Source organism: Eleutherodactylus coqui, chromosome 7 (genome assembly GCF_035609145.1).
Source record: "Eleutherodactylus coqui strain aEleCoq1 chromosome 7, aEleCoq1.hap1, whole genome shotgun sequence".
Lineage (NCBI taxonomy): Eukaryota > Metazoa > Chordata > Amphibia > Anura > Eleutherodactylidae > Eleutherodactylus > Eleutherodactylus coqui.
In genome coordinates, this window is record NC_089843.1 from 9,487,753 (window position 1) to 9,502,570 (window position 14,818).

General features: G+C 49.5%; 1 protein-coding gene across 2 annotated transcripts; it reads left to right on the top strand.

Annotated features, from left to right (window-relative positions):
• The first annotated feature begins 515 nt into the window (after positions 1–515).
• Positions 516–7,618, top strand: ANKRD53 (ankyrin repeat domain 53). 2 transcript variants are annotated; one of them, XM_066572859.1, is made up of 5 exons: positions 516–627; positions 3,433–3,632; positions 4,846–5,010; positions 5,329–5,446; positions 6,369–7,618. In XM_066572859.1, the coding sequence occupies exons 1-5, from the start codon at positions 523–525 to the stop codon at positions 7,035–7,037; spliced, it is 1,257 nt and encodes a 418-aa protein (XP_066428956.1). In that variant the 5' UTR covers positions 516–522; the 3' UTR covers positions 7,038–7,618. The 2 variants fall into 2 exon arrangements, with proteins under 2 accessions (XP_066428956.1, XP_066428957.1); XM_066572860.1 differs by having other exon boundaries at positions 6,372–7,618.
• Positions 7,619–14,818: the final 7,200 nt, after the last annotated feature.

Genomic DNA, 14,818 nt, shown 5'->3' on the forward strand with positions numbered 1-14,818 from the left:
GAGCTTGGATCTGGTGCTGTATTTATGTTATGAGCTTGGTTCAGGTGCTGTATTTATGCTATGAGCTTGGTTCTGGTGCTGTATGTACATTGTGTATTTACCTTTGTTTTGGTACTGCATAGATGTATTAAGCTATGTTCTGGTGCTGTATTTATATACTGAGCTTGGGTCTGGTACACTTACCAGCTCTGGTGTGGGTATACTGCCGTTCTTGCTGCTTTCTACACACACAGTATACAGGCGGGTTGACATTATATATTATTATATTGTTTTACTCCTGATTGGGGGGGGGGGGGGCACACCTGCTACCCTGTAACCTGCGGTCGGCGCTCTCCGACACAGAGACACATGGGAGATTGTCTACGGAGTGCGGATGACCTGCTGTTATTTTCACGGTGACACTCCCGCACCCTCCTGCCTGTTTTGTGCAGTTCGGTCTTTCCTGGTACCGTATCATACAACGTCACCCCCAATGGTCTTCTCTGTGTGTTACAGGAAACACGCAGTGACCCCCGAAGAACCATGGACGTGGCCAGGGACCAGTTACTGGCGGCCGCCACCGGGAATGTGGACTGGTTACGGCTTTGTATGAAGGCGGCAGACTCCCAGATGAAGGCAGACAGCTATGTAAGTGTCAGCTCTTCTGCCGAGACTGGCTCACTCTACGCTCGGCTTTCCTACCTCCAGACCATATTAAACGCTGTGGATTGAAGGCAACAAAGCCGAGTTAATCCGCTGCGGCCGGTAATCCGCAGCCATCTGTCCGCGGTACATTATATGATTTGAGGAGATACGTCACGGTCTGGTTGGTCATTTACCAAGGAGCCTCCGGATATAATGACCCCTTACCTTGTGTCCACAATACAGACCTGCTTAGGACCGTCATCGTCGGACTATAAGTCCCAGCAGGTTCAGCGCTAGGGATGAGAATATATTCCCGCAGTTCAGGGTCAGGCGTTTACCACAAACAGCAGGAGGAGGGTAAATTCTCACAGCTCTTCATGTGATGCCATAGGGGGCACCTCTTAAAGAACAGGCGCACCCAGCTCTCCTGCTCCCAACCAATCCGAGTGTCTCCTGGTTATTAAAGGCATTCTCCCCACTGGAGGGTGCCTAAAAAATAGGTTCCTTAACTTCTGCAAAGTTGTTGTAGCAGCATGGCTGACTCCTGGCTTGACCTGTGTCTGTTCACCCAGCTTTCCTGACTTATCCTGTCCTGACCTCGGCTTGTACTTTGAGTAGGCTTTTTCTGATTGCTTCCTGCCCTGATTCTCCCTTACAGAAGGGCAGAATGCAACGGCTTCCAGAAGTGGCGATGGCCGCAGGGTGAAGCATTACCCCCTCCAACCCGAGACCCAGCCAGGAGGGGGGACAGGGAAGGTGTAGGACTGACGGAGCACCCGGCCGTGTAATGCTGACCATCCCATAAGGAGTCGCACAGCAGTTTCAGGAGCAGAGTGCTATGAAGCACCATGTAACTGGTTGCTGGTGGTGGTGCGACGCCGGCTCAGGATGGCACGGTGATGACAAATGGAGGTGGCATGGGCTTTTCCTCTGGCAGCTCCCCAGCATGGGGAATTTGCCTGCTAGACTGATCCTGCAATGGCACCAATTACCTTGTGGGCCTCTCTGCTGTCCTGCCCACACAACTGGCTCTGCTCCCACTAGAGCTGTGACCCAGCTCCAAAGCTTTTATAGTGCATGTCTATCGCACCAAATTCTCCCAGGCTTTCTGGGGAGCGGGCGGAACCTCCTACTCTATGCTCTTCTGAAGCTACAACACTATGGCGCTGCCCAGCACTCTCCAACATAACCTGAGGGCTGAGAGGGAGAGGATGGGGGGCCCTGCTGACCCAGGGGCCGAAAGAGGCAAGCAGCATAGAAGGAAAGGAAGTAATCCTTCCTGCAGGAACTTAGTCCTGAAGCAGATGACAGCCCCTTAGATCCAAAAGGCAGGGGCAAGATATGTGAGACGATTGCGTGCATACTATAGGGACTATGGCGGACTGTTATGGCGAGGGAGCATCTCCCCAGGAGGGGATCGTTACTATGATGTGTGACGTTTAGTAGTAAAATGGACAAGGTCTGCAAAGTGTGCCACATGCAGCTACGTGACAGTCTGGCACGGGGAGCACGGCACTCCGGCGTTAGCGGGGCTGCGAGATGGTAAGAGATATGTGAGATGTAAGTGTATGAGGAATGGCTGTATGCACTGCGGGGCTCCGAAAGTTATGATGTATATGCCTGTTGCTCTGCTCTGCCCGAACTCTGCCTGCCCTGTCCTCGGCCAGGATATTGACTACGTCTCTGCCTGGTCCTCCAATACTGTGCATGGGCTCTCATCCGTCTGTTGGTACAAGAATATGGCGCACAACGTGGGGCCCTGCAGCCAAGTCCAGATCCTTCAAAGAGGGGTTAAAGGGTGAAAGCCAGGAGATCTCAGAAGAAAACTAAACCAGTCCATGGCAGACGGGTCCACACTGAGCGACACAGGGTTAACCCTCCTGCCTTAAACAGTAAGGCCAGGTACCCTGCCGTTGGTCTTGTGCAGTACAGTTTTTCTTTCAATGTTTGTACTTCCTGCGCCGACTCTAAGTGATACTGCGGGTACCTGCAGCCCATGTGTAATCTTATTTGTGGATGGGCTGCAGGTTGAACACCCCCATTGACTTCAGTGGAGGCCGTCCGCGCGGATTCTGCGGCAAAATGGAGCATGCTGTGATTTTTCTTCCACTCGCAGAAAATGCGATTTCCACCCGCGTGAAGGAAAAATCAAAACTTCATGCCTTTCACTGTCCGCGTTTTCTGTGGATCCTCTGTGCAGACGCTGATTGGGGGGTTCCACAATTGGAATGAGTTGGTGTGAGACTGCCCCACGGTGGGGAGACAGCGGTAGTGAGAGGATGCCCAGTGACCCACCACCATTGACTGCAGATCTCCATGCAGGCTAATTTAACCCCTTCAGCACCAGAGATTTTATCACTTTCTGTATTTTCGTTTGTCATCCCCGCCTCCCAAGAGCGCTTGCTGTTTTCTTGCGCGCCGATTTGTATTATTTTAATGCTACCATTTCATTTCCTGAGGAAAATTTTGAGTGGAGCGCGATAAAAAACTTTGAGGTGGTTTAGTGTTTTCAGGGTGACGTGAGCGCTGTCCTGCGGGGCGCTAACGGTGACAACAAACTTTTTAAAAATGTTTTTTTCTAGTTTTAAAAGGTAAATAAAAGTTTTTCCTAAACAAATATGGCCTTACTGCAGCCCGAGAGCCGCCTTCACCTGTGAATAGAATACCAGAATCACAGTGAGGACTGACACAGGCAGAGCAGGAGAAGGGAGGATGTAAGGGGCCTGTGCAGCCAGCGCAGGCTCGGGGTCAGGGGATATATGGCAATGGGGCAGAAGCTCCACCTGACAGGTGATTCTTTTTTGGCAGGGGTTTACTGCATTGCATATGGCAGCCGTACACAGCCGCCTGCCGTGCCTGAAGCTCCTGCTGGAAGACTGCAGCGTGGATGTAAATGTGCCCAGTGCCTATGGATGGAGGGCACTGCACCTGGTGATGAACCAGAAGAGCGGGCACCGAGTAATGCCATGTCTGCGATACCTGCTGCGGCGAGGGGCGGACGTTAATGTGTGAGTCACAACATACACAGCATTCAAACGGAGACTCCCAAATATAATGAGGTTCTGCAGCAGCTGAGGTGCATATGATGAGGATCAACAGCAGCTGGGGTATGTAGGATGAGGTTCTGCAGCAGCTGAGGTGTGTATGAGGAGGTTCTGCAGGAACTGGTGTGCATATCAGGAGGTTCTGCAGCAGCTGAGGTATGTAGGATGTGGTTCTGCAGCAGCTGAGGTGTGTATGATGAGGTTCTGCAGCAGCTGGGTTATATAGGATGAGGTTCTGCAGCAGCTAGGGTGTGTAGGATGAGGTTGTGCTGCAGCTGGGGCGTGTAGGATGAGGTTCTGCAGCAGCTGGGGTGTGTAGGATGAGGTTCTGCAGCAGCTGGTGTGTGTAGGATGAGGCTCTGCAGCAGCTGGGGTGTGTAGCATGAGGTTCTGAAGCAGCTGGGGTGTGTAGGATAAGGTTCCACAACAGCTAGGGGGTGTATGATGAGGTTCTGCAGCAACTTGTGTGTTTATGAGGAGGTTCTGCAGCAGCTGGGCAGTGTATGAGGATGTTCTACAGCAGCTGAAGTGTGCATGATGAGGTTCTGCAGCAGCTGGGGTGCGTATGATGAGGTTCTGCAGCAGCTTGGGTGTGTAAGAGGAGGTTTGGCAGCAGCTGAGGTGTGTATGATGAGGTTCTGCCGCAGCTGGGGTGTGTAAGAGGAGGTTCTACAGCAGCTAAGGTGTGTAGGATGAGGTTCTGCAGCAGCTGAGGTATGTAGGATGAGGTTCTGCAGCAGCTTGGGTGTGTAGGATAAGGTTCTACAGCAGCTAAGGTGCGTAGGATGAGGTTCTGCAGCAGCTGAGGTATGTATGATGAGGTTCTGCAGCAGCTGGGGTGTGTATGAGGAGGTTCTGTAGCAGCTGAGGTGTGTATGATGAGGTTCTGCAGCAGCTGGGGTGTGTAGGATGAGGTTCTGCAGAAGCTTAGGTGTGTAGGATAAGGCTCTACAGCAGCTAAGGTGTGTAGGATGAGGTTCTGCAGTAGCTGTGGTGTGTATGATAAGGTTCTGCAGCAGCTGATGTATGTATGATGACGTTCTGCTGCAGCTGGGGTTTGTAGGATGAGGTTCTGCAGCAGCTGTGTTATGTAGGATGAGGTTCTGCAGCTGCTGGGGTTTGTAGGATGAGGTTCTGCAGCAGCTGGGATTTCTTCTCTCTTTGGTTTCCCCTATAGGCGGAGTGCGCAGCTCAGCACCCCCCTCCACCGGGCGGCCAGCGAGGGCCTGGAGGACTGCATAGCGCTGCTGGTGGCGGCGGGAGCCGATGTCCACGCCGAGGACTCCGAGGGCCACAAACCCATCGACCTGTGTTATCTCTGGTGTCGCCGATTGTCCGCCAGGTCTGTGGGAGCCAAGAGTGCCCTCTATGTGCACTGACGATGCTACACCGGTGGGACATGGAGCAGCTTCACGAGCATGGATCTCCGAGACACTATCACACACAATAGGCTTAGATACACTGGATAGTATCAAACATGATAGGCTTAGATACACTGGGTAGTATCACACACAATAGGCTTAGATACACCGGGCAGTATCACATCATAGGCTGGGATACACTGGTTAGTATCACACATAATAGGCTTAGATACACCGACTCAGTAACCTTCTGTAGGCTCTCCTGGGTTCCTCGGTGACACCTGCCCTTCTCCCTGTAGGTACCTCCGCAGCGCTATGTGGAAGAAGGACAAGGAGGACGCTGTGAAGGAACTGAAGAAGATGGAGAAGATCAGAGGAGACATTGAGGAACTAGAAGACGCCTTAATAAAGATGCAGGTGAGCTCCTCAGTCATGCTGGGCTCTGTGGAGGGATTCATGTCCGGATCTACCAACTGGGTCCTACCTGACCACCTTGTCAATCTGGTCACTTACCGGTGTTGGGTCATGGCACCAGGGCTTGGCTGTCACTGGAAGAGTTAAAGGTGATGTCCACCTTCTCACCCAACCTTTAACTTTTGCTATACGCCTCCATCTCTCTCCATCACTGTAGCATGCAGCCTGTGCCAAGAAATGTCTCAGGTCGGTGGTAGGGACGCAGATTCAGGAGACGATGCAGCAGCAGGAGTTACAAGAATATGCAAGCTTTATTTAGGGGTAAATGCTTTGTTGCTAGTAACGCAGTCCACTTGTAAGACGTCCAAACCTCAACCAATATGCCACGTACTGGTGGCCCTTTCACGGCTCGTGGACACAAAGCTTTGAAGAGCTCCAGTCCTGCGCCGCAGTCCTGTTGGTCACTTATCTGCATCTCTGACGATGTGCACACCTACAGTCAATTTGATGCCAGCCTCACATATGTCACGCGGGAGTGCTGACTGCGTCCGACTCTGGCTAATCTGGAGGCGGGAGCATTCTTCTTCCAAGGGTTCCAAGAGCCCTTGCCTCAGTTCAGACCCTTGCTCCAATCGGCCTTCCGTAGCACAGCGGTTCACCCCAGGTCCTCTTGTGGGGGTGGCCCTCAGTTATGGCTTCTGCTGTGCTCTGCAGGCAGCCCCTGGGCCAACAGTCTGTACTCCACTCCAACGCTGCAGCTCTCCGTTATACCTTGAGGATCATTACTCCCACAGTCATCTGACCTTGGACGCAGTGGAAGGAACGGTCCTCAAGGCGCTTGCGCTGTCCACTGCCAGTGTTTTGGCTAGCAAAGTAGGGTTAAAGGCTTGTTTCTCAGTCACCATAACCTTTTTATTCCCTTTAGCAGATTCCATTTGGCGAATCCCGGGGAACTAAGAAGTTGACGGAAAAGTTGAATAGAGTTAACTTGGAAATGGAGACTTTACCAAAGTCCAAACCTGCTCCTCGGTATACGGACTCAAGTAACCGGCAGAGAGGCAAGAGCGGACCTTCAAAGAAGATGAAAAAAAAGACAACTGGAAGAGAAAGTACCCAAAAAGTAAGAAACACCCAAAAGAGAGTAGAGCAAGTCAGTGATGGACGGAAGTCCGCTTCTGAGAAGCCTTTTTGGAACTCAAGTACCAACCCTCAAAGGCCACCAACTTCCTATCCCACCCGCCCACCAACACTCTGGCAAGGTATTTACCCGGATGAGGTTACCAGAAAAGACATTAGCGCTAAAGTTTTGCTCACTAAAGACAAACAAGGGCAACTGCAAATCCAGACCTCACAAGGTCAAGTCTTCTCTGCACCAAACCTGCCATATGAAGTCATTGAGAGGAGCCTCTTCCCCAAGCGGGGTCCTCGGGACAGGATCCAGGGTCACAAGGATTTCAAGGCCAATCATGTTTTTGATGTACCAAGAAAGCAACAACTTGCAGAGTCGGAAAAACCATCTGCGGAAATCTCTTTTCACTTAAGACACAACCTCGACTCAAAGTTCAGGAAGTTAGATGGAGAATCTGCAGCGTAGACAGCCAATAGAGCCAAGTCAGGTAGATAAACACCTTCATACCATCGGCACTGGCGGCAAGGGACAAGTGGTCTTACAGAAATGGTTACCTTGCATTTAAAAAGTTGCACTAACTTTCTGTCTGCAATCTTCAATGTTTCACTCATTTCAGACCCCGATATGCAGTTTTCCCCCTGCTGCTACCCTGACGTGAGCCTGCCCCTCCATGTGCCTGATGTGAGGTGTGTCTCCGATGCTGCTGCCCTCACTAGTTCTCATGTATCAGCACTTCTACAGCCCATGAGATCTCTTCTCCCTTGTCCTAACAGACTGATGCAGAGGAGTAAGAGTCTTTCACATGCAGAGTCTTTCCTCTCTGTACACTCATGGACGGCCTGTGCCATCTCCACCGTCCGCCTGGACAGGGCCAGATTCAGGTTATGCCGGCCTCTCTTTCTATCAATGCCCATTATGCCCCTCCCCGACTGCCGTGCCTGACCCATCAGCCCACGTCCCCGTGGAGGTCAGGATGGATGTAGCGGAGCTGTGTGTGTGATGTGTGTGGAGGTCAGGATTCATGTCGTGGAGGTGTGTGTGTGTGTGTGTGTAGGTCAGGATTGAAGTCGTGGAGCTGTGTGTGGGGGTCAGGATTGATGTCGTGAAGCTGTGTGTGGGGGTCAGGATTGATGTCGTGGAGCTGTGTGTGTGTGATGTGGGTGAGGGTCAGGATGGATGTCGTGGAGCTGTGTGTGTGTGATGTGGGTGAGGGTCAGGATGAATGTCGTGGAGCTGTGTGTATGATGTGTGTGGGCGTCAGGATGGATGTAGGGGAGCTGTGTGTGTGATGTGTGTGGGCGTCAGGATGGATGTAGTGGAGCTGTGTGTGATGTGTGTGGGCGTCAGGATGGATGTAGTGGAGCTGTGTGTGTTGGGGTCAGGATGGATGTAGTGGAGCTGTGTGTGATATGTGTGGAGGTCAGGATGGATGTAATGGAGCTGTGTGATGTGTGTGGGGGTCAAAATGGATGTAGCGGAGCTGTGTGTGTGATGTCTGGGGATCAGGATGGATGTAGCGGAGTTGTGTGTGTGATGTCTGGGGATCAGGATGGATGTATCGGAGTTGTGTGTGTGATGTGTGGGGTCAGGATGGATGTCCGGCCGGCCCTGCAGTAAGTGTCGTGACCCGATGATGAGAGCGGAGGAGCAGTACATGCGGTACGAGGTATGTACCATGTACTTCATGTAATCTTGTATGTTTAGGTGGAATACGTTATACCAGCTCTACATATAATGACAAACAGGACATATCCAGGTTACATCAGCATCACTATTTACAGGGGAGGTATAACATGGGTATCTCCTGTATATAATTATATGTGTACAGCTGGTATAAGTTTTACATCCTGTATATAGTGATATGGACCATGCTGGGGTAACCTGGGTATCTCCTGTATATAATTATATATGTGTAGATTGTATGAAATGCGAGTGTCTGCAGCGTGTACTCGCAAGTTGATGTGTGATTCACACTAAATGTCATCTACTCGCGAGAACACGCTGGACAGGATCCAGGTGATAAAGGAGGACAGAAATGCTGTGTTAAGCCACGTCCCCAAGTCACGCCCTGACATGCCCCATTTTTACCATGGCCTGTATTTTTTCGTGACAAAGGTGGCAACCCTATCCCCATCCCGACTGCCGTGCCTGACCCATCAGCCCACATCCCCTCCCCGACTGCCGTGCCTGACCCATCAGCACACATCCCCTCCCCAACTGCCGTGCCTGACCCGTCAGCCCACATCCCCTCCCCGACTGCCGTGCCTGACCCATCAGCACACATCCCCTCCCCGACTGCCGTGTCTGACCCATCAGCCCACATCCCCTCCCCGACTGCCGTGCCTGACCCATCAGCGCACATCCCCTCCCCGACTGCCGTGCCTGACCCATCAGCACACATCCCCTCCCCTACTGCCGTGCCTGACCCATCAGCGCACATCCCCTCCCCGACTGCCGTGTCTGACCCATCAGCGCACATCCCCTCCCCGACTGCCGTGCCTGACCATCAGCCCACATCCCCTCCCCGACTGCCGTGCCTGACCATCAGCCCACATCCCCTCCCCGACTGCAGTGCCTGACCCATCAGCACACATCCCCTCCCCGACTGCCGTGCCTGACCATCAGCCCACATCCCCTCCCCTTCCTGACTGCCGTGCTTGACCCATCAGCCCACATCCCCTCCCATTCCCGACTGCTGTGCCCAACCCATCAGCCCACATCCCCCCCTTGACTGCCGTGCCCAACCCATCAGCCTACATCCCCCCCTGACTGCTGTGCCCGACCCATCAGCCCACATCCCCCCCCCCTCTCCCCGACTGCGCTGCACTTTGAGCCCCTCCCTGCTGGCGCTACCCCTGAAGTCTGCCTTGTCTGTGCTTTCCTCCCCTCGTACACTCCGATAGAGTACAGCCTGTGTGATCTGCCCCGCTAACCAAACAACCTCCTCCAACACCAAGATGAGGGAGAAGCAACCGGACAACCAGCCACGTGCAGGAGATGCACAGAACCTGCAGCCTGAAAACGGGGGGGGGGGGGGGGGGGGGGGGGGGAGGGGGGGAAGTGTTAAATGAAAACTATTTAGAATGTTAATTTCTGAAGAAAATAAAAAAATTCAGCGCAAAAGTATTCATAGTTTTTAATGGTGCTACCAGACACCGCCCCGACCTGCACAGCCGCCCGAGCTGCACAGCTGCCTCTGACCTTCACAGCCGCCCCTGACCTGCACAGCTGCCTCCGACCTTCACAGCCGCCCCTGACCTGCACAGCTGCCTCCCACCCGCACGGCCGCCTCCCACCACCACAACCGCCATTGACCCGCAGGGCCGCCTCCCACCTGCAGGGCCACCATCCTTGGATGAAAAACAATGAAGATGAAGTGACAAGGAACCTCCCATTTCAAGCCTGGCCAGAGTCCTCACACCTACGGTAGAGTACATATAAAGTAACTGAGCGGGGGACACTCCGGCCTCTTCGTCAGGCAGGTTAGAACTAAATTAGGATACTTTGAAATATCTAACAGGGGAAATGTATCAGTTCCTGGGGTACAAAAGTTACATATTTTGCAGTAAGCTCTATGTACACAAAACTCCTGCAGCTTTGGGCTTTTTGCACCTAGTTTGTCACTTTTAGCCAAGTGGGTGGGGTTTAGAAAACAGGATGTAGGGCCTCACAGGCCGGTCAGATTATTTTATAATTAATGCAAAAAACTGGTGTAAACGAGAGCTGAAAGGTATGCAAGCTCATTTAATGAGGTTACCCACTTCATGACCACCCAATATAAGTATACGTCCCGTAATTGTGGGCGGTGCGTGGAGTGGTCTTAGGGGCAGAATCTGCTCCGCAGCTGCAGCTATCATCCACCAGTCACTCACGATAGTCACAGCAGTTAACTGTTTAGGTGAAGGAGAGGGGGATGGGAAGGATACCGGTCTCTACAGCTCATCGGTACCCTCCGACAGTAAAAAAAAGTAGGTAAAATGTCATCTGTGGACACTAAATAAAAGTGTACAAAAATCTATAAAGTGTCCCGTCCGTGTGGCACACAAGCACCACGCTCAGCGCAGACGCAGGGTGACAGTCACAACTACTGCAGCTGATATCACTATGCACTGTAGAACAGTGCGCACCACAACAGGAGTATGTAAACTAGTATGTAAAGCCTGTGCGACACAAGTACTACGCTCAGCACGGCGTCGGGTAACGTACGCTGCTGGAAATAGCCACACACCACGCTATGCTGAATAGTAGCACCACTCCAGGCAGAAGGAAGCCTGGCCCTAACCTAGGAGGGGGGAGAAGGGTCCCTGCCTAGAAGCGGAGTAATCGCCTCGATAGAGGAGGCCCGACGGTCTTTTTCCTGAGCCCCGATTGTTCCTATAAGAACCCCTGGAGAAATAAACAGAACAGCAAAGCAATAAATAAATGAACACAGAAATACAGCTGAAAAGTAAACCGCAGCAACTTATCTGGAGGTAGCAGTACACCCAGCACAGAGGAGCCCCGCACTCCACTACTCCTCTATGGAGCTGAATAAGCAGCACTGAGCAAAGAGAGGGGTGAGAATATAAAGCTACTCTACACCTGAGGACTAGCACAGCAATTAGAGAAGCACACCTCCAACCTTTTCCCAGGCATTACTAATCCAGCATGCAGCAAAGAGAAACAACACCCAGCAGTCTCTGCACACGGTGCATTAACCCTTGTCCTGCATAAGGAGGCAACAGGTCTTGGCCTGCATCAAGGCTACCATGCCACGACGCTGTTGCGACTGACAAGCCGCGACAAAGTTTGGAAACCTCCCTTTTCCTATAAAAAATCTAAACAATCAAAACCCCACGTGTTTGGTATCATCGTGTACATAAATGTCCGAGCCAACAACATATCACAAGGTTTATTCTGCACAGTGAAGCCCATAAAAAAATCTACAGAACGATAAAACCGTTCCAGGTCTCAATCTCTGGTCCTAAAGGGGTGAACATATTAAGGATTGATAGATCTACAGATAGAAAGTAGAAATCTAAGAAGGGACCGAAGAGAAGGGACCGGGCAGGAAATGAGAGCGTCAATTGTGGGAAATGGAGGGTGAAAAGTTTACATGCAGCTTAGTTCTTAAGAAGATCGGCAAATCCACCGGGGCCAGGAGCGCAGCCAGGAGCGCCGTCAGTCTGCCTCACGTAAAGCCCATGAAACAGAGCATTCACCCAAACTTTACAAATCACTCACTCAGTCTTAGTCCGCTTTCACATCTGTGCTACAACCCGGTCTGTAGAGGGCGCTTACATTCACCGCAGAGCGAATGCTGGGATAATTGTGAGGGGGACTATTAACACCCATCGATTCTTAACCCCTTCCGGCTAAGATTTTTTAATTCATTTTATTTTTGTTTTTTTTTGTCCCCCCCTTCCAAGAGTCATTTTTTAATTTTCCATTGACGTGGCCGAATGAAGGGTTATTTTTAGCGCGACGAGATTTTTAATGGTACCACTTAATGCACGGAAAACGGAAAATATTGTGTGTGGGAAAGTGGGGAGAACTTAAAAGTAAAAGGCCACTGCGCCATTATTATTTTTGGGGGGGAATGGGGTTAGTTTTTATAGTGTTTTTTACTTTCATAAAAAAGACATCTAAAATTTGTTCTCCGGCTCAGCACGATTACAGGAACACCAAATTTATGCAGTTTAAGGTTTTTCATCTATATATATATAAAATTGAATGTATGCGTGTCTGTTTGTCCTTTATGCGCTACTACACCATTCATCCGATCGCCATGAAACGTTGGGAAGTTGTTGAGTGCACTCCTGGGAAGATTATAGGCATAGTAAAACTATCCTACGATAAATGGCGCGCGCGCGAGCGTCGTCGAAAGTTACCACCCCCCCACGTAGATCGTTTGATTTCCATCACTGGATGTCTGACAGTTAAAGCTGCATTGTGATGTCATTAAGGCTCTATTATGACACGTAGATCGTTCGATTTCCATCATTGCCACTAATTCTCTCACTTCCCGATGTCGTAGAAACATGAAATTTGGCACGAGCATTGGATATGTCATAAATAGGAAAAGGTAAAGGGTCCCAACTCGATTATTCAATTCTATGCGCAAAAGAATTAGCGTCCAAATTTTACGTACGGAATCTAATTTTCTCGCTTCCCAATGTCATAAAAACTCAAAATTTGGGGTGAGCATTATGTCATAAATAGGAAAAGTTAATGGGTCCCAACTCGATTATTCAATTCTATGCGCAAAAGAATTGGTGCCCAAATTTTACGTACGGAATCTAATTTTCTCGCTTCCCAATGTCATAGAAACTTAAAATTTGGCATGAGTATTGATTATGTCATAAATAGGAAAAGCTAATGGGTCCCAAATCGATTATTCAATGCAAAGCGCCAAAGAATTAGCGTCCAAATTTTATGTACGGAATCTAATTCTCTCATTTTCTGATGTCATAGATAGATAGATAAATAGATAGATAGATAGACTGTATGCAATAACCCTGGATGTCTGACAGTTAAAGCTGCATTGTGTTGTCATTAAGGCTCTATTATGACACGTACAGCTTGGAACCATAAATACTAGAGCACGCCAGACATTTACAGTCAGTCTCCATTGGAGTTGGAAGTGGGCAAACATGTACTAGGCTATCTTCCCAAGAAGCCACAGCAGCCGGATAAATTGTATGTTCCACCCAACGGCTATTTTATTCAGCCCGCAAGGGGGAAGCAGCGGCCTACAAAATCTCATTCAGGTAGGTAGGTTCAGTTCTTGGAGGTTGGGGAATGCTTATGGGCAAGGCCTTATGTCTCATCCCAACTCGATTATTCAATTCTAAGCGCAAAAGAATTAGCATCCAAATTTTATGTACAGAATTTAATTCTCTCACTTCCCAATGTCATAGAAACTTGAAATTTAGCACGAGCATTGATTATGTCATAAATAGGAAAAGCTTATGGGTCCCAACTTCATTATTCAATTCTATGCGCAAAAGAATTAGTGTCAAAATGTTACGTACAGAATCTAATTTTCTCGCTTCCAATGTCATAGAAACTTGAAATTTGGCAGGAGCATTGATTATGTCATAAATAGGAAAAGCTAATGGGTCCCAACTCGATTATTCAATTCTATGCGCAAAAGAATTAGCGTCCAAATTTTACGTACGGAATCTAATTTTCTTGCTTCCCAATATCATAGAAACTTGAAATTTGGCACGAGCATTGATTATGTCATAAATAGGAAAAGCTAATGGGTCCCAACTCGATTATTCAATTCTAAGCGCAAAATAATTAGCGTCCAAATTTTACATACGGAATCTAATTCTCTCACTTCCTGATGTCATCTATATACATAAAAAGGAATGTATGTCTGTCTGTCTGTCCTTTTGGCGCTACTACACCATTCATCTAATCACCATGAAACTTTGGGAAGTTGTTGAGTACACTCCTGGGAAGATTACTGGCATAGTACATCTATCCTACGATAGGTGGCACGCGTACGAGCATCGTCGACAGTTATGCGCCCCAGACAAAGATCGTTTGATTTCCATCTCAAGCACAAAAGCAAAAGGCATTACGAGCAACGGGATGAGTGTTCAACCAGAAAATGATGCATCCGCCGAACGTTTCGCAAGACAATTGCTGGATATTGAGAATGCTGAAGTAAAATGAAAGCTGTGCTGTGATTGGTTGCAATTTCTTATACTGCTGAGGTAAAATGAAAGCTGTGCTCTGATTGGTTGCTATTTCTTATACCGCTGAGGTAACATGAAAGCTGTGCTGTGATTGGTTGCCATATATTATACCGCTGAGGTAACATGAAAGCTGTGCTGTGATTGGTTGCTATATATTATACTGCTGAGGTAACATGAAAGCTGCTGTGCTGTGATTGGTTGTTATATATTATACCGCTGAGGTAACTTGAAAGCTGCGCTGTGATTGGTTGTTATCTAGATATATAAAAACGAATGTATGTATGTATGTATGTCTGTCTGTCTGTCTGTCTTCGCAGCAACGCGCGACGGGTACGCTAGTATATATATAAAAACTAGCTGATATACCCGGCTTCGCCCGAGTTAATTTGGTACTGGTGTTTATCTGGTGTTCACACGAAAAATCTTATGAAGTCGTGGTTACTTTAGAGATACTGAGGAAAAACATATGTTCACCATTTTGCATAGTTCTCTGCGTTACCCAGGAAACACCACAGGGAGGTAACCATGCGACGTTTCCTTTATATAAAATGACACCGG